At 42.4% G+C, this 20,825-nt stretch overlaps 1 protein-coding gene and 1 pseudogene across 2 annotated transcripts; one reads left to right on the forward strand and one right to left on the reverse strand.

Moving 5' to 3' along the window:
- Positions 1–1,182: 1,182 nt before the first annotated feature.
- On the reverse strand, positions 1,183–1,782 carry LOC147897973 (uncharacterized). Its single transcript, XM_087380904.1, has one exon. The coding sequence runs from the start codon at positions 1,658–1,660 to the stop codon at positions 1,373–1,375; it is 288 nt and encodes a 95-aa protein (XP_087237030.1). The 5' UTR covers positions 1,661–1,782; the 3' UTR covers positions 1,183–1,372.
- A 12,429-nt stretch (positions 1,783–14,211) lies between these two features.
- LOC147897974 (pentatricopeptide repeat-containing protein At5g27110-like) lies at positions 14,212–18,527 on the forward strand (annotated as a pseudogene). Its single transcript, XR_015541663.1, has 2 exons — positions 14,212–14,689; positions 14,833–18,527. The product of XR_015541663.1 is annotated as a pentatricopeptide repeat-containing protein At5g27110-like (transcript).
- The last annotated feature ends 2,298 nt before the right edge of the window (positions 18,528–20,825 follow it).

Here is a 20,825-nt window from a genome sequence, read left to right on the forward strand (position 1 = left end):
GGGCTAAGGTAATTGATTTCCTGAGACTAGAAGAGCTGATTGAGTAGAACTCCTTTGTGTGCTTGTACGACCCTCATGTAAGAGGGCTCGAGTGGCAGTTGTACTTTGGCCAGAAGATAAATTGTCAGCTCATCTTTTTATTCATTTTTTGGCTACAAGTTGTCCATTTGATGTTTTTTGTACACTTGTAGAGGGTTGTTTATTTGAGAAGGAGACAATAAAATCTTTTAGTGGTTCATAAGGCTTGAACAAAGGTTTGTCGCGAAGCAACGAGGTTTGTCGTGAAGCGATGAGAAGACAGCCAAGTCACTTACTTCTTTCTCCCACAAAAAGAAGTAGAACAGGACTACTAAAAAAAGACTTGAGCTTGCGTGTGTCACAACGAGCTTATCACCTCCATGTGACTCATAGCCATAGAAATACTTGAACCTAAGAGCCTAAGCATGACACTGATTGGAGGTGATGGATGGAGGACAGCTATAGTATCAGAATCCTCCTTTATCCTCCCGTTTAATGTGCCTATATCATTTTGCCTAAGATAACATGAAAGATATTTTGAAAAGTAATGGGGTTGAGAAATTTTGGACATAATCTCCCCCAAAAGCAACATCATGTGTCCTCTTTTCTCTATTGGACATAACCTCCCCCAAAAGCCACGTATGTGTCCTTTCTCTAAAAGGAAAGATTATCTAAATCTAAAAAAAGGAGAAAAGAACACAAAGATAAGCCCAAAGCAATACAATACAAGTAGATAAAACTGCAGGGGAAGAGTAGGGAAAAGTAGAATATGAGAAAAGAGAGATTGGGAGGGGGGAGAAAGAAGAGAGCGGGGGGGAAACATGAGAGTAGGGGACGTGTAGAACATGTGCCTATCATGCTGAAGTAGGCCTTGCAGCCTTGGACCATGAAATTTTAGGCACATGCACATTAAAATGCATTTACATGCTAAGTGCATATTATCCTTGTCTCGCGTGTAACCTCATTCTAACCTAAATTCACTAACGTATCAATAACTAGTAACCTTTCATTACCGTTAACACAAATCGTTAATCATATTCAACGTTAGAATGGCACAATTCGGGATCAAACTCAGCATCAAAATAAGAAAACCCCTAAAATCTTCCTATGTTAGACTCCTCAATTCGAGTGAATGAAGAGAGGATACAGATGGTAAATGCCGCATTTATTTAAGTATCATACAATTTGGACGTAAAGCGACGCCCAACATATCAGATTTAGGCGGTCTTATGATGAGAAACAAATTGGCCTTTATTAAGCAAACGAAAGAACGATGCGAACACCTGCATCATGATCGCTCGGTGGAGATGAGTGAAAGCACGGACGTAACGGACATCAGTAAAGATTAAGTCGATCAGAAGGGGATGGCGCTTGTAACGCGCGGGTATACGACACGAGAAGGGTGAGACATAATGCGCCGGCCTTTGATGTGGCGAAAGCAGTAGACCACGGCTCCCACAGGCCATTCGACCAGAGCAGCGACGCAGAAAGCCACAAATCCGAGGGTAGGACCGACGACCTTACAATGGCAGGGGTTCTGATGCGATCCGCACTGCCAGCAGAGGGGAAGCCCGGGGTACCCACGGTAAGAAGAAGTGGTGGTAGTCATGGGAGCGGCGGTGTGTCGTCTGTGGCGAGCCATGGTGCAAGAATGTTCGGACAAACAGAGATCTGTGCAAATCTGCAATTGAGAGGTGAGGAACAGGATGGCTAGAGTGTTTGTGGGTGGCGACTGTGAGCCAGAGAGCTTTCCAAACAATGACAATGAGAATGTGTTGTCTTGCACTCAAATGAGCAATTCTTATAATGTGTTGTCTTGCTCCCTGCTTTACACATGGCATGCTTTACACATGGCACGTTTGCTCTGTGACACATGGCAATACATAGATTTCTCAATAGATTGCTCTTGTGACACATGGCAATATATAGATTGCTCAATACGGAGATTGCTCTCGTGACACGTAACAATAGGGAACACAAGTTTGCTATAGGGAACGTGACACATGGACACTAGGGAACATAAGATTACTACTATAGTCAACTTACTATACCACACCTCCACCTTCACCTCTACATGTGCACATAGTCAACTTACTACTACTAGTATTCCACACCTCCACCTCCACCGTGTGCACATATACGCAACTTAAGAATCCCACTAATGACTATACCACTACACCTCCACCTCCAAAGTGTGCATATGGCAATAGGGAACTTAAGAGTACCAGTATACCTCCACACCTCCACCTCCAAAGTGTACTACACGACAGTAGGGAACTTAAGCGTACTACTATACTCCTCACTCCCTCTACACCTCCACCTCCAAAGGGTGCACTCAAGATTCTCCTTCACAATAAAACATAGAAAGCACTCAAGATTTGCACAAGCTCATTCAAATGAAACTTTCTCAGTGGGTGCTAGGAGAACACATTTTCTATTGCCCATGAAAATAAAAGTGACAATTTAGCGTAAGTTTTACATGCTTAGATTTAAAAATATGTCATAATTTCAAGCTCTTATAGAATCGTCGATCTTAGAAACAGAGAATCATCATCCTTATGGGGAGGTGGACACACTGATTGGACTCCACAAGGCATGTGACCTACGAGTAAAAGACTCATCACAAGCCTCGTGGGGGTTTACTCAAGAATATGCAAGTATGGCACATGAGTTCAACACAAGGGATTTTTAATCTTCAAAATTTGTAAAAGTTTATAGAATTTCACTCACAAAATAGGTTTCAAATGGGACTTTCGAAAGAATCTTCAATCTATAAATTCTACGAAGGGAAGGGGTTATTTACAAGCTTAGTATTTACAAATAAGGGTACTTAAAAATACCCTCTAAATGTACTTAGTATATGTGGCTTTTATGTAGTGAACACCCCAAGCCATGGCCCCAACAAGTATGTGCCCCATCCGAAAGGTACAATTTCATAGGTTATGACACCATGCAACTATCTATTACTCGAGGGTTCAGCCTACAAAGTGTTGTAGAAAACAATAGAAGTTCATCTCCCATATGCTCGAGAGACAATTGGACTCGCCTGGGGATCCTAGACCCACATAACACACATCACTCATGGTAGCTACCACTCTTAATCACTAGGATGTAATTTTTGGCACCTTTCAAAGTTCTTTTTTTTGGATGTACTATAAAGGCACGTGTAGATCCCCTCTTTGGGATGTTTAAGTATGATACATTTAGTTTGATAGGCCTTTGTGACCTATGAGCATGATGTATTGCAGGATAGAACACTTACCAATATATCATAAAGACATCTAATGATGTGTAGTGAGCATAACTCATGAGGCCATTGATCTTGTAGATGGTTATTTGACATCTTCTCACAACCATCCTTTCACCACCGCAGTTGGATTTATGAACAAAAGTGTGTTACAATGATAAACTCTAGGTACAAAACCACACTTTCATGATATATCAAATAAAGAAAAGCTAATCTGTAAGAACTTATGTCTATCATGAGACTTGAGGCCACTAAACATATTGTACTTAGTGAAAGATTCCTTTAGGCAGGCTCCGTAGACTTTCGAAAGGCCTTCGACACTGTTCCATGCCCCCACCCTATGATGACAATTAAGTATCCTCAATTCTCAAGCCATAATGCTAACGATGTTGATGCCCTACGCTTGCACGCCCTTGCCCTACGATGATGATCAAGTATCTTCGTGCTCCTACACGCCCCTGCCCTACGATGACGGTCAAGTATCCTCAATTCTTGAGCCATGATACTAATGACATTGATGCCCATATCATGCTATTTGAGATTTCTTGACAAGTGAATATCACTGTAGTGCAATGCACTGAGGAGTTGAGGATCACCACATTCCTCTTGCCACTGAGGAGCTAAAGATCGCCACATTCCTCCCGAGACTCAAAAGCAAGGCAGCCTCTTGGGCTTCCTAATATGGTTTAGGCCATTGTAGAACCTTTGCTCTAAGAGGCCTTTCTCAACCGGTATCATCATGAAAAGACTGCAGTGCTTGTCCTCGGCAACAAGGGTTGCATGGATCAAAAGGACATGTCATTGGCTCAATATGTGGCCAAAGTCAACTTACTTTAGAAATGGCTACCCCAGGCTAATCTCTCACTAGCCAAAGCTCTCAACTCTTACTTTTTTCATGTTCTTAATAAGAAATGAAGACGATATATGGGCTCTACAAATACTGCACAGTTGAGGTTCGAGAACATTGTTCAGAGCGGTCGTCAGGCTAAACAAATGTTAGTCCACTAGTATCAATGCTTTGGTGCTAAGTAATATAGCTTAGTCCTTGGAAGAGTGTTCTACCTCTACATCTGAGTCCAACAATTTGAAAGATGACACCGAGCGACATCATGGACAAAAGCAAGCAACAACAAAGATTGATACAATGGCTCTAGAAAGGGTAGTGGTCAATGCTCATTTTTTCAAAGATGGCACTGCTGCTTCTCCAAGTCTCTAACCAAGTGTGTGGTGCACAAAATGCTAGAATACTAGAACAATAGGTGTGGCTTAAAAGAATGCAAATTCAATCACCCTTGGTGTTCTATCTACCAGATCGCAACCCACACGATCGACGTGTGCCACTGTAACGCACACAGGGCACCTTTACCTACAGCTACTATTGTTTGGACCCAATTGTTGCTCGAGCTCCAAGCTATAGCCCCTGCCACATCACCTATCGTTGATAGCAATCCCTACCATCCTCAACATGGACTTCCAATATTGGCCCTCCCAACACAATTATTGTTAATAGTATGGTGTGGTTAGTCACCGTAATAATGAGTGTGAACCGTTTAAGTGGCATCAGGCTGAGAATGAGAAAATAGGCACACAAATAGTTGCAACCCCTCCTGTTGCACCTCAGGTCAATGCCATGCATATTGAGGAACTTGCCAAGCTAGATGATTGGGATTGTGACAATGCTATCATCATCAATGCCATGATAAGGGTGAAGAACATTCTGTCAAGTCCTATATTGTTGAAAGAGCATCTCATCCAAAAAACAAAAGTGCTATATGATTGCAAGAACAAGTTTGCACCACGGTGTCAAAGTGGGTCAAAGAACTCCAGCCTCCTCGCCCCTAGCTCTCAAAGTGAATGATTGCTTGACAATCAATAGGTACTCCCCCTTGGACCTTGATATTCGACCCCGGTTTGGACATTTGGGATGCGTTGAAGGACCTTAATATCAATATGTCCATAGAGAAACTATTGAATCTTATGCCTTCCTTCCACCAATAATTATGCAAGCAACTTCATGCTCCACACGAGATCACTACACCAATCCCAAAGGATAATACTCTAGCTAACTAGGGAATCTTCCATCATTTGCGACATAGGCCCAATGGGTGCTAGCCTCCTGCACATTTGTGTTGGCAAGCTTGAGTTGTATCGAGATGGACCTGACGGACTAGTGTATGATGAAAACAAAGTAGAAATCATGGTGACCCTAGGGGGCCAAGCAATCCTAGGCATTCTGCTCGATGGCGGCTCTGGTGTTAAGACTCTAGGTGTTGGTCGACGGTGGGGTTAGGATTCTTGTTAGTCCCATTGGTGGTTAGAATAGTGGACCAACAGTATGTACAACCAATGGGCCTTGTCCATGGTGTATCCATCATAGTTGCTATCCTACCCCCCCATCCTCACATTCATGATAGCAATAGTTGTGCTCAAAATGGAGGATATCAGTGGAGCCTATCCCATGCTCTTAGGCAGAGCCTTGCCTCCGACAAGTGCGTGTCAAGTAGGACTGGCACTCTGACCAGATCACCATTTGGAAGAGGGGGAAAAAGGTCAAGTTGTCACTCACAGTGAAGTGACCAGTTCATATGCACCTCTGACCACATGTGGCAGAAGTTGTCAACATGATTGATGGCATGGATGAGGACGAGGAGGAGGATTATCTGAGAAACAACCCAGCCCTCATCACCCTTTTTGAAGTGAATGTGGTGTCCATATTGGGAAATTTCCAATTCCCCCAAGAAACACCACCACCACGCACAATGATGCAGATGATGAGGCCAATTTTAGTGTGCATTATGGTGCCAACATGGATGCCAGCCCCAGCATTTGTGAGTTTATCTAGGCAAAGGAGGATTTTGAGTGTAGCTCCAACATTCCAAATGGATAAAAAAAGATGACCTCACTAACCTGAACCTTGGCACTTACTCTGATCCCAATATTGTCCGACCTAGCTCCCACCTTACCCTAGCATTCTAGTTCAACTTGCACAATCTCCTGGGCTCTTTTGTTTATATCTTTGCATGGAGATATGCCGACATGAAAGGGATCGACCCATAAATTTATCAGCAATAAAATAGTCCTTAAAGAAGATGTGAAGTTTTTTTAGATACATAGCTTATCTTAACATATCACTCAGCAAGGGCCTTACAATGCCATTTTCTTCATCCCTCTATGGCATGTATGAGTTTCTTTTCATTTGATGTATTTTGTCCCATAGGCCTGCGAGGCCTCCCAAGGACACCTCTCTCTCTCTCTCTCTCTCTCTCTCTCTCTCTCTCTCTCTCTCTCTCTCTCTCTCTCTCTCTCTCTCTCTATGGCGTGTATGAGTTTCTTTTCATTTGATGTATTTTGTCCCATAGGCCTGTGAGGCCTCCCAAGGACCTCTCCCTCTCTCTCTCTCTCTCTCTCTCTCTCTCTCTCTCTCTCTCTCTCTCTCTCTCTCTCTCCCTCCCTCCCTCCCTCCCTCCCTCCCTCCCTCCCTCCCTCTCTCTCTTTCTCTCTCTCTCTCTCTCTCTCTCTCTCTCTCTCTCTCTCTCTCTCTCTCTCTCCCGTAAGAACAAAACAGCGCTTTTAAATTCAATTTTTTAAAATTTTGGATCACAAAAAGAGCGAGGCGAGCATTCAAAATTTTGGATTTTAGCACAATACTCAAGAAGGGATAATGTAGAGCCGTGTCTTGTATGGAGTGTTCACCTTACATGAAAATAAGGGGAGAAAAAGAAATAAAGTATAGTGCCATTTGGGCAACTGCACATAATATAAGTGGGGAGCATGTCAATACCATGAGAGACATCTCCAAAATGGACGATGCTGATATTGAAAACTTACAAAAGACGCTTGGGGGCAGCAAAGAGGGATATATTGATGCCATCAAACAGGAAATGTGTGCTTCTTTGGAAGAAGAAGAAACGAATAAATGGAGATCAAAAATACGATTACAAATGGGGATCCAAATAGGAAAGATACGAGAGGAAATGACCCACTTTGTTGATGGCAAAACTAGCCACCACACATTGATGATCAAAGAAGTAGAAATGCAAATTGCCAAGCTCAAGGATGAGAATGAACTATTGAAAGCCTACAGTCCACTTGAAGGAGGAGAGATCCAATCACCTCTGAACGAAGAGCTAAATGTGCTGAAAACAGAAAATTAAAATCTAAAGAAAGAGAGTGTTGCCCTATATATAACAATACAAGGGGGAAACATTAGTTTTCTAAACAAATAGGCATAGGGAATGCTGATATGAAAGAATGGAAAGAAATGGGTAGTAAGGGAAAAGCAGTGCCAACAAAGAAAGAGTTATCTCCAATGGCTTTGAGGAAGAGAAGAGAAGAAATAGTAAAGCACTAAATGTTCTCATTAGAGGCCTCACAGTTGGGAACTGCAATGGTGGATGCTAAAGCTTTAATCACTTAGACAGGAGTCAATCTTACCTTCGAGGTAGCTTGGAGGGTAGGAAAGGATGATGCAACAACAAGACCTATGATTGTGAGATTTTGGACAATAGTCGACCGGTCTACCTTCATGAGTATGAGGGCAGCTCTAAAGGAGACTAGAACCTATTTGGATGATGATCTCACACTCTTACAACAAGAGCACAAAAGAGTGGGGATGATTCGAGTGATTGCTGCGAGGTAGGAAGGAAAATGGGATGTATAGCGAGATGGCAAAGTAGTCATTCAAGAAAGGGTAGAAAGAGGTCGAGGTAACACAAATACTGCATGATGGTGTCGGGCCTCTAAGATAGTACATCATCATGGGCATCATTGAGCTTTTCTTGAGGGCATGTTAATTGGTGTTTAAATAGAGCTTACTTAATAACATCACCACATCCATCATGTTCACTCTTGCCATGGCTAGACCCAAACAAATTCCACATCATGTTTAAACCGGTTAGGGATTTGAATCTTAAGATAAAGTAGAATCCACTGGCTGATTTAAATTGAGAGGCAGCACCATCTGAACACACCCAATGTTGTTTTATATTTTTTGCATGGGGATTTTCTTTTTCCAACCATTCCCAATGCAGTAGAATAGCATGCTTCACAAATAATGTGTCATGGTCCCTATCATCTGAAATGTAGAAATGGTATGTGCTTTGCACTGACCTAGACTCCTGGGAGTCAGCAAGCAGATTGGCATCAATCATAGAAGATTGAAATCAATCATAGAAGATTGAAATCAATCATAGAAGATTGAAATCAATCATAGAAGAATCAAGCAAATGATTGTACGTGATATGCACAAGAATTGTTATCTACTTGTTGTACCAGTGATGAGCACTTTGTATCTCATATTGTTCTTGAAATGAATAATTTTCAATGAAATCTATGATATAGACAATAGTGTCATGCAGAAAATTGGCAAGGCACATCCTGAACTAGAAATGTATGTGTGTGTGTGTGTGTGTGTGTGTGTGTGTGTGTGTGTGTGTGTGTGTGTGTGTGTGTGTGTGTGTGTGTGTGTGTGTGTGTGTGTGTGTGTGTGTGTGTGTGTGTGTGTGTGTGTGTGTGTGTGTGCGTGTATGTGTGTGTGTGTGTGTGTGAGAGAGAGAGAGAGAGGGACTATAAATGCAATATTAATGACACATAATGATTGTGCAAGGATATAATTGGAATTGTGTGTGTGTGTGTGTGTGAGAGAGAGAGAGAGAGAGACTATAAATACAGTATTAATGACACATAATGATTGTGTGTGTGAGCATAAATGTGTGTGTTATAGTGTGTGTGTGTGTGTGTGTGTGTGTAATACTTTTTAATTTATGTTTTTTTATTTGAGAGAGAGAGAGAGAGAGAGAATATTATCATATATATATATATATATATATATATATACATACATACATACATACATACATATATAAAACCTTGGCAAGGCTAATACTTGCCAACATGGCACACCAACGAAAATTGGTAGATGGTGCAAGGCTGAAGCAAGGCAAAGAAATGATGTGGCAACAAATCAATGTGTAAAGATACCACATGGCAGCCAAGCATGATACATGGCAAATTAACATGGAGACAATGTGTGTGTGTGTGTGTGTGTGTGTGTGTGTGTGTGTGTGTGTGTGTGTGTGTGTGTGTGAGAGAGAGAGAGATCCATAGGTATAGATAGTACATGTATATATAATACATAGATAGTACATGTATATATAATACTTTTTATTTAATTTATCTCTCTTTTTGGTTATAGGGATATTTATATGTATATGTATATGTATACATACATACATTGCTCCATGTGTGAATAGATAGTCTCCTTAATTATTATATTTCTTTTCAGAGACCTAAGAGAGAGAGAGAGAGAGAGAGAGTGAGAGAGAGAGAGAGTCTATTAACGTCCACGAGAGACCAAGATGTCTATGGGGGACAACATGGAAACCAAATAGTACATCAGCTTAGGGAGGCTAGCTCCAAAGGAGTGCATAAAGTAGCTCCAATTATTTACAATACCTACATTATGACTTGGAAAAAATGTAATCGGCCATACATCAGTTTAATACTGAGAGTCTTTTGGGCTGGGTTAAACTCTTTAATTAGTGCTACACCATCATAGTACACTACCCATTTTCCATCATTCCTAGCATCCTTGACCTTAGCTATTTCCGCTATCTTATTTTTCAATTGAGCTCATGTAAGTTCTTCAGCTATCCATATCTAGTTCCTTTCAACTTGTAGGATTGTCAGAGAAGCTTGACCCATAGATCCTATGAGTTAAGTGTAATGATAGCATGACCTAAAATTTAGACTGCAATATATGAGTTGCTCTGGGGTCATCATCATCAAGAGCATCATCTCTCTCAACCGTCCAATCTATGTTAGGCATGGCGACTTTGACATGTGCTAAGGTGTTGCTGAAAGAGTCCTCCTCTTTGTGCGATCCTTTGGGGAGTGCCCCTATTCTAATCTTGAAACAATTATCATGCCTAGTTGCATGTAAATCTCTTCGTGAATCTCAGCCTTATTTACCTTTGATCAAACTCCATAATCACTTCCTTCTTTGCGGTCTATACTTCAATGTGAACTAGATCTTTGAATGTGGAGACCAGCTGGGGGGTAGGGGGGGAAAGCCTTGCAAGATTTCACAACCTCATCGATGACTACGTGCTTGTGAGAGGTCCTTTTAGAACCTAAATTCTAGCTACTGCATATGCCAGTTGCACCTTTAACTCTAGGGTTTTTTTAGGGGGGATGGTTGTCAACAAAGTTGGAAGGGGGGTCAAATGTCCTGGTGGCTACTGTCAGAGACACTAGCTGCTCCTCTCGTGGCTACTACTAGTGAGAGGTATGGTGAGGGTGTCAACGGCTAAGGCTGGGCAACGATGGAGGCCAGGGCTGGCAAGGGGGAAAGAGCTACAATGGATGATGGGAGAGCTGATACGATGGATGACGGGAGAGGTTATGGGAGAGGTACGACAGACAACGGGGGGAGGTTATGGGAGAGGTACAACAGACAAATGGGGGAGAGTGAGAGAGAGAGATTATATTATATTATATATTAGTGGAGCAGCATAGTTCGTGCATGTACACGAGTTCAATGACGTGAGTATGAGCGCAAGGCTTGCCACTGTCGAAGCAGATGCTAGGCAGAATTTGTATCTCAACTTGCCAATGTCAGAGAAGTTGCTAAGCAGGATTTGTATTGTCAAATATCATCAATCATCACGTGTATAGCAGTTCAGCAAGGAGCTTAGGGAGATATATAAGGGGGAGGGAGAGAGAGAGAGAGAGAGAGAGAGAGAGAGAGAGAGAGAGAGAGAGAGAGAGAGAGAGAGGAGGGGGGAGGGAGAGAGAACCAGTTCAACAAATCTATTAGTATCATCTTCCTTAAATCTATGGCATCCCCTTGATCTATTGAGAACATGGTCCGAAGATTTCTTTCTTTGCTAAAGCCGATGAAGCATCGGGATACGATTACCAATGACATCGTATTTGTTCTTCAATTAAAACAGCATGCAAATTTTAAAATGAAGGGTGACAACCTTTTGGTTGAGCACATGTTAAGGCAAACCAAAGCACTATACAGGTTCCAATTTTTGCTTACTCATCTTGCGATGGCAATGGTTTGAGGCACTATGTTCGGCTCCAATTTATGCTTACTCATCTTGATGTTCCACAGCTATTGTTGAAGTGGGTTAGGGGAGATAGTGAAGCCACCTATTGTTTGCAGGAGAGTGCAGGTGGAGGCAGCCTTGATTTGAGACTCTAGAAGCCAAGAGAAACTCCTCCATATTGCTTCTACAATTTGGTCACTATCATTTATTTTCTTGAAGTAGAACGGTTACTAGACTTCCACCCAAGAGAAATCGAGCGACCATGTCCTACATATTGCTGCACAGCCAACTATTCATTTCTACATCAACTCTAATCTCCTTGGTTGGTTGTGCCTCCAAAATGTAAGCCAATCCCTATTCTCGAGACCGATTCGTTGTCTAAATGAGTCATATTGTAAATATAACTTTTGTGACCAATATGTGGGAAAACTATAAAATGCCAAGAGCCTTGACTAACATTGTTTTGAACAAAGTCTGAATCAGTCATATTGTAATTATATGTTTTGTGACCAATATGTGGGAAAACTATAAAACACCAAGAGTCTGACTAACATTGTTTTGAAGGAAGGAAAGGCTAGATGAATTGAATAATCTGAGGCTTTTTTGAGAGAAAGAAAGGTCCACAATGAGCAAGAAACCAGAATGTCAGTTGGAATTGTTTGTAAAGAGGGAGGGATGGAAACAAGGTATGAGGGTAGATATGCAAACATGTAGAGAACACATAACAAATTTATGATGGGAAACAATAGAGGGAGATTTGAAATATGGTTGATTTTGCGAAGTATAGCATGGCACTAAGAACCTTCATAGACCTCCTCTATCATTCATCCGATCTTACATGTGTGTCATAGCTGCTATTGAAGAAGTTAAAATCTTTAGTTCTTGATCTTGCAAGTTTTCCATATACTCTTAATAAGAGTATGGGTGAGTGTGCTAGACACTACATCCGAGACTATAGCAGTGTCATGTTGAGCAGCAAAGCATGGGTCTACACCCTTGGTGGGAACTCTCCAAGGTCATTAAGTGCCCATCAATCTTATGCATTGATGTCTCCCACACGAATGAAGAGAAGAGGCACTACCCTTAACTAGGTGGTGCCAACCTTGAGAGATCTCAAGGTAATGTTAAGCACCATGAATTTCCAAATAAGTATCCACTCCAAGACTTGTCAAGCAAAAGGATTGGGGAAAATAAGTTTGTACTAGATGGCGAAGCAACTGTGAGCAGCAAAATTAGGATCATGCCCTTCTTTAAGGAAAAATATAATCATCAACTCAACCACACACACGTCCTACAAAAAGAGCTATTAACAGAGTCAACTTTTTGTAATTGTCTTTGGCCTCATTGTGGCTTTCTCGACACTTGGTTATTCGATTTGAATGATCCCCTCAATGAGTTAAGCCTATTTCTTGCAAGTTTTGCTTTAATTCCAAGGAATCACAATTTAGGTATTATTATGGATCTCAATATTTTCATTCTTTTTAGAAAATTTTGAATTAGATCTCAACTAAGCCTAAGCATTATTTTTAGTTGAGAAAAAGTCGTATGCATGTTTAAATACAAAAGCTAAAAAGGAAATATGCACGCATGTTACACAATCAAGGCCATGTACACACATATAGATACATCTATATTTACGTCTATTCTTTTATTAGAAAATTTTATACGGGTGCACTAAGAGAAAGAGAGTTTGTGTGTGTGTGTGTGCATGCGTGCGTGCGTGCGTGCGTGCGTGTGTGTGTGTGTGTGTGTATGTGTATGTGTGTGTGTGTGTGAGAGAGAGAGAGAGAGAGATTTATGGGATAAGTGTGAGAGGTCAAGATAAAATGTTAATGCAATATGGATGTATATATATAGTAGAGAGAGGGGGGAAACTGCCACATGTGTGTATGTGTGTGTGTGTGTATATATAGATATAGATATAGATATAGATATGCACATATATTATATTATATTATATATACATATATATATAAATTAACAAGTATTATATACACATATTATATATATATATATATATATATACTAAATAATGTATATTATCACATATATATAAGGTTATCTTTTATATTTAATGTAAATGTGTGTGCATGCGTGCGTGCGTGTGTAATACTTTTTAATTTAAGTTTTTTTATTTCTGAGAGAGAGAGAGAGAGAGAGAGATGTATTAACGTATGCGGGAGGCCTCGCGGGCCTATGGGACAAAGTGCACACAAAGTAATAGACTCATGCAAGCCTCAGTGGGCTGGAGCAAAGGGCATGCTAGGGCCCTTGCTCATAGCTCTTTGATGAGCTGTGAAAATATATTGTATTTGCATCTGTTAAGCTATCTCGCACTGTGGCAGGGCGCGCGGTCTCCTCGATCTTTGAACTCTCTGGGCTATGTCCAGAGTGACCCCTCCTCTCTATCGATCCCCCCTGAGGAAAGCAATGATAGGTCGGACCTCAATAGAATGCAGCCTCTATGTTCTGTGGTCTAGCCACCTCCTGCTGCTTTCTGATCTGTCATCGCAGTAGTGTCTCCCTGTGTCAGCGTATCTCCGTTACATAGAACCCAATGCAACCTGGTCATGGAAATGGATCAGTCGTGACAGTGGGCCGGCAGTCTATGAAGGATGTGATCTCATTGATGTAAAGTCCGAAGAGAGTCGGTGAGTGGGGGCAGCCCTGCTTCACCCCGATCGTGCTCTCGAACCAATCCAAAAGGCCACCCAGGGCACGAACTCTACCTCTGACTAACTCGCATAGGCTCATCACACCCCAAATCTGTGTCTCTGGAATCTGCATCTCCTAATCATGCGGGATCGTGGGACCGTGTCAAAGGCCTTTCGAAAGTCTGTAGGCCTTCTGGTGTCTGGGCCCCGCCTCCTTAATGATAATGGCATTGGGTGCACTTTCGCAAGTAGGATTCAGGAGACAACACTGTACTCTAGATCACATCTTCACCGTGAAGCTCCAAAAACCTCCCCGAAGCTCATGAACCTCCCCACCAATCCCGACCCCGAAGCTTCATTTTGATGTTGATCTAATGCGCGAAGCTCCTAAATCTTTCTCCAAAGCTCCCCTCTGCGTTCAATTGTAAAACCTCTCCTTAAAAGAGTAGAGAGAAGAGAGAAGAGAGAAGGGAAGAGAGAAGAGCTGATATATGTGCTATGTAGCTATTATATAAACGCTGGTGAAATGTAGGTACTCGGAGATGGCCATGGCTTTCCCCCAAGCTCCAAAGGGGGGAAGCCATGGAGGCATGGCCATGGAGGAGGGCTCTATTCGAAGTAGCTCGAAAATTTGGAGTTTGGGTACAGCAGGACAAGCCTCTGTTTCAGTCTCAACACCTCGGCCAATTGGTTCTCATTGTGATCACGCTTCGCAGGTAGGTCACAGACAGAGCACTACCTCATGGGCTGTGTGACAACCGAAAGAAGAACGTAAGTTTGCCACAAAACGATTTTGCACAGGTGACGTTGTGAAAATTATTGGTCATATAGCCTGACGAGTCTGCTGGAGTTTTAACAGGCAAACCCGGGGGCTCCAGACCTCAAGCATAGACTTTCCAAGGAGTCTCTATGGTACAATCGACGCCGAATAAAAGGAATGCAAAATGAAAAGGATTTCGGAAGCAAGGGAATGAATGGGACCAGAGAATCCGCTGGTGAGGTCCGGTCAATCTCTGAGATACCAGAAGCGCGAGGCTACAGTGGTTGGGAGATGCTGAGCTTGGAGGACGCACTCACATCTCTGGAACGCATGCCCCAGCTGCCTTCGGCTGAGAACTTTATCTGCATCTTGCAGAAGTGCCGAAAAGAGAAAAATTCAGCGTATGCCAAGCGCTTGCATGATAACATGTGCAACAGCGGGCTGGAGGCTCAAAGGTCTCTAGGGAATTACCTTGTCCCAATGTTGGTGGAATGTGGAAGCATGTGCGATGCTCGACAGGTTTTCAACACGTTGGTTGACCCGAATGAGTTTTCTTGGACTTCTCTCATCATGGGCTATATAGAATGTGAGGAATCACAGCACGCTCTGAAGCTGTACCAGAAAATGCAAGCGGATTGTGTACATCCTAGTAAGTATACGTTAGTAGCCGTACTGAAGGCTTGTGCTAGGCTGAGAGATGCTGAAAGGGGCCAAGAAATACATGCTGAGATTGCCAAAAAGGGTCTGGATGCAGATCCTTTTCTTGGCAACACCTTGGTCGATATGTATGCCAAATGTGGCTCGCTTGCAAAAGCAAGGGAGGTGTTTGACAAGCTTCCAGGTCGAGATGTAGTCTCGTGGAATGCACTAATCGCAGGATATGGGGAGCATGGGCTTTGTGAGGAATCTCTCGATTGTTTCAGACAGATGCAACTGCAGGGTGTGTCTCCAAATGCTGTTACGTTCATTATCAGCCTGAAAGCTTGTGGCAGCTCAGGAACCATAGACAAGGGCCAGGAAATACATGCTGAGATTGTGAGAATGAGGTTGGAAGCATATCCTTTTGTTGGCAATATCTTAGTGGACATGTATGCCAAATCTGGCTTGCTTGCAAAGGCGTGGGAAGTGTTTGACAAACTTCCAGTTCGGGATGTAGTGTCATGGACGGCACTAATTGCAGGGTGTGCTGATCATGGGCTTGGTGAGGAAGGGCTCAACTGTTTTGAACAGATGCAATTGGAAGGTGTGTCTCCAAATGTTCTCACGTTTGTTTGCAGCTTGAAAGCTTGTGGCAGCACAGGAGCCATAGACAAGGGCCAAGATATGCACACTGAGATTGTCAGGAAGGGGTTGGAAAGAGACCGTTTTGTTGGCAACTCCTTGGTCGACATGTATGCCAAATGTGGCTCGCTTGCAAAAGCATGGGAAGTGTTCGGCAAGCTTGCAGTTCGAGATGTAGTCTCATGGAGTGCACTAATAGCAGGGTATGCTGATCATGGGCTTGGCGAGCAAGCTCTGAATTGTTTCAAACAGATGCAACTGGATGGTGTGCCTCTGGATGCTGTCACATTCGTTTGCACCTTGAAAGCTTGTGGCAGCACAGGAGCCATAGACAAGGGCCAAGAGATACACACAGAGATTGTCAGGAATGGGTTGGAAAGAGATCCTTTTGTTGGCAGCACCTTGGTCTACATGTATGCCAAATGTGGCTCGCTTGCAAAAGCACAGGAAATATTTAGCAAGCTTCCAGTTCGAGATGTAGTCTTGTGGAGTACACTAATTGCAGGCTACACTGATTGTGGCCTTGGTGAGGAGGCACTTAACTTTTTCGAAGAGATGCAACTAGAGGGTGTCTCTCCTGATGCTGTAACATTTGTTTGCAGCTTGAAGGCTTGTGGCAGCACAGGAGCCATAGATGAGTGCCAAGAGATACACTCTGAGATTGCCAGAAAGGGGCTGGAAAGAGACCCTTTTGTTGGCAGCACCTTGGTTGACATGTATGCAAAATGCGGCTTGCTTGCAGAAGCATGGGATGTATTCGACAGGCTTCCAGTTCAGGATGTATTCATGTGGAGTGCCCTAATTGCAGGGTATGCTGATCATGGGTTTGGTGAGGAGGCACTGAACTGTTTTAAACAGATGCAGCTGGAGGGTGTGTGTCCGGACGCTGTCACTTTTGTTTGCAGCTTGAAAGCTTGTGGCAGCACAGGAGCCGTAGACAAGGGCCAAGAAATACATGCCGAGATTGCCAGAAAGGGGTTGGAAATAGAACCTTTGCTCGGCAGCACCTTGGTTGGTATGTATTCCAAATGTGGCTTGCTTGCAAAAGCACGGGAAGTGTTTGACAAGCTTCCAGCTCGCGATGTGGTCTCATGGAGTGCATTAATTGCAGCCTATGCTGATCACGGGTTAGGTGGGGAAGCACTGAACTGTTTTGAACAGATGCAACAGGACAATGTGTCCCCAGATGCTGTCACGTTTGTTTGTAGCTTGAAAGCTTGTGGCAGCACAGGAGCCCTAGACAAGGGCAGAGAAATACACGCTGAGATTGCCAGGAAGGGGTTGGAACAAGATTCTTTTGTTGGCAGCACCTTGGTCGATTTGTATGCCAAATGTGGCTCACCGGAAAAAGCATGGGAAGTGCTTGACAAGCTTCCAGTCCGTGATGTAGTCACATGGAGTGCACTAATTGCAGGATATGCTGATCATGGGCTTGGTGAGGATGCGATGAACTGTTACGAACAGATGCAATTGGAGGGTGTGGCTCCTGATGCTGTCACATTTATTGGCATATTGAAAGCTTGTGGCAGCTCAGGAGCCATAGACAAGGGGCAAGAATCACATGTTGAGATTGCCAGAAAGGGGTTGGAAAAAGATCATTTTGTTGGTAACAGCTTGGTCGACATGTATGCCAAATGTGGCTGGCCTGCAAAGGCACAGGAAGTGTTCGATAAGCTTCCAATTCGAGATGTGGTCTCATGGAGTGCACTAATGGCAGGGTATGCTGATCATGGGTTTGGTGAGGAAGCATTGATCTGTTTCAAACAAATGCAACTGGAGGGTGTTTCCCCAGATGTAGTGTTATGGAGTACCCTGATCACAGGATGTGCCCAGCTTGGAGAGAGTGAAATTGTTTTCCATATGTTTCAGAGAATGAGAGAAGACGGCGTAAAGCCAAATGGGTTCACATTTCTTGGTGTACTTACTGTCTGCAGTCATGCTGGACTCATGGATGAGGGCCAGAAGTACTTTGAGGCCATGAGCAAAGACTATGGCATCACTCCAACTATCGAGCACCACATCTGCATGGTTGATCTCTTTTGCCGTGCAGGCAAATTAGATGAGGGGATAGCGATGGTGGAGAAGATGCCTTTCCCACCTGATCTTGCGTTATGGCATACTGTCTTGGGTGCTTGTCGAAAGTGGGGTGATGTCAAGCTTGGACAACATGCCTTTGAGCATGCAGTGCGGTTGGATGATAAAGATGCTTCAGCCTATGTCTTGATGTCTAACATATATGCAAGTGCTCACCAGTACGAGGATGAAGAGAGGGTTGAGGCATGAGGGTGGAAAAGCAAGCATGGGAAGAAGCCACGATAGTTGACTGAAACTGGTGGAATTGTGCATATCTTTTTGGTCAGGGACATACGACATTGTCAAAGCAAAGAGGTTTATATGTAAAGCCATGCGAGTTTATCAGACCAAAACTCACAATTTTCATGCAAGTTTCAGGTGAATACTTGCAAGGGTTTCATGTGAGTTTCTCATACCAATCGTCACATATTCATTGCTCATATGGTACTACAAGTAGGATTGTGGTGGCCGCACTTTGAACATGATTTGTGTTCATGTTCATCAACATGATCATAAGCATGATCCAATGTCTCAAAAAATTCAGCCAACTTACTCTTACTCTCCCATTTCCTAGATGAAGATTCTTTTCTCAAAGATTTGATAATGCAATACAATTCTTCAACCAATTCAGCAAAGCAAAAGTACTTGCATTTATCTCCTTTGCGACATGGTTTGCTCAAATATGAACATGCACAAGTTCTATGATTCTTTTGCAAACAAAGACTGCATTTTTTCTTTCCCATTTCACCAAAAATCAGAAAAGTAGTGAGGATTAATAAAAACCTTGGAATGGTTGCTGCACCAGTGCTTCCAATGGGTTGGTGGGCAACTTCTTTTGGGTGGCATGCGGAATACCAAAGCCAGAGTTGCGTGGCAGATGATCATCATGCCACAGGCACAGGGAGGATTGGGTATCATTGATCCAGAGATGCAAGGCAGAGCTCTCTTCAGCAAGATAGTAGTACATGGTCTCATGTCAAGTGCGGAGCCTCCTCCTCCAACGTGGGCTTTTTGGCAATACTCCCCACATAGGGGGATAGTGACAGCAGTCCCACAAGTTAACATTGCAGTCAGCCATAGAGGAGTTAGAGGACATATATGCCAGCAATGATGATAGTGATGATAGTGAGGATGATGACTTTGTTTGCCAATACATTGGGCCAGCCATGATGACGGATGAGAGTACCCAAGAGAACCCAATGAACAAAAAGAGCCAAGAAGAGTTCTCACAGATATCCACCTTCAAATTGGATAGTTCCCATGATTCCTCAAGAAAATGAGTTGGATGATGAATGCATTGCCTTCTACCAACACATTGCCGACATATAACCTTTTTCCAAGGCAGGGACCACTATAGAGAAAAATCCAGAAGCCAACAAAGGCAAGCATACATGCATAGAACACAATTCCTAAGCAAATTCATCCATAGAATGATAGTTCATAGAATGTGGATATGCACATGAACAATGTCATAAATCAAGGCCAACATAGTGACATGGAAAGAGAAGTCACCATGGTCAATGCCAGTATCTCGAAGCCAAAAATGTGGCAAATGGATTTCAATCTATGCACATTTTACATATCAAGATGATATAATAGATATAAGAGAGGAAAAAACCCCAACATCATTCCAAGCAAAATCCCATACAATGGCCATTTTTAGCCTAATTATTCTAATGACATCTTTAAAAATAATGCAAATGCAATTAACCTTGACAGCATGTCAAGTATAGAAGAACAAAGTCGCGATAAAATAAAGTTCCAAATTTGAAAACACAAAAGACTTATTGATCAGTATGCCAGAATGTGCAAAAGTTGAAATCAATGCCAATAATTTTAGCATGACATATATATGTGATCCAATAGAAAGATCGAGCATTCCATCAACAAGTCATAGCAAACATGCAAAAGAAATGAAGAACAGAATCCCTCTTATACAATGAAATCTTGTAGAAAGACAAGATATAAGATAAGCAACATTGGCAAACCAATGTTTCACTTTTGTTGCCACAATGGAACATTTTGAACGATGCCATGCAATCAAAGTTTGAAGACATTGATGGAAACTCCATTAATCAAGCCCATACAAACTTATGCAAACATGAGACAAGGGTCACACACACATCAAGCAACAAGCAACAAACTTACATATGTAAGACCATTATGTAAAGCACATCAAAGAAAGTGTAATAGGCAAAAAGATGCAAGTGCCACTTGTCTAAGTTGAGATACCAAAACATAATTTTGTTGCAAACTTTCTGAACAAAACCATACTTATGGATCATTGGATTACTAACACTCACATGTGTTAGCATCACCCTTGGGCACTTATTCAAAATCTGAATCCTCAAGTATGGCCATACTTGAGTTCCCTTTTCATGTGTAGTCTGCTTTTGCAAAGGGGTTTGATGTATGTACCAAAGTAGCAACTTGGCTCTTTAATGAATCATCCAATGCCACTTCATACATGTATTTTTTAGTATGATAAATCACTATTTCAATACTTCTTTTGTTCAACTTTTCCAACTTCCTTTGACTCGATCCATATGGTACTTGTCACTTTTTGCCCAAAGTCTCAAACTTTTCAAAGCAAATATTTTTGCAACATGACTAGTTCACATCCGTCCCCCTAGGTTAGAGAAACACTATGGAGTAGGTTTAGCAAACTTTTTTCATATTTTTCTATATGGACTTTGAACTTTTTATGCTTTCTTAGAGTTTTGTGAAAATGAAGTTAA

This window comes from Dipteris shenzhenensis, chromosome 10, assembly GCF_047967505.1.
Source record: "Dipteris shenzhenensis isolate YYH24624 ecotype China chromosome 10, Dip_SZ_1.0, whole genome shotgun sequence".
Classification (NCBI taxonomy): domain Eukaryota; kingdom Viridiplantae; phylum Streptophyta; class Polypodiopsida; order Gleicheniales; family Dipteridaceae; genus Dipteris; species Dipteris shenzhenensis.

What these genes read in the sequence shown, in the direction of transcription:
- LOC147897973 (XM_087380904.1), bottom strand. Translation starts at nt 1,660, where the DNA reads ATGGCTCGCCACAGACGACACACCGCCGCTCCCATGACTACCACCACT.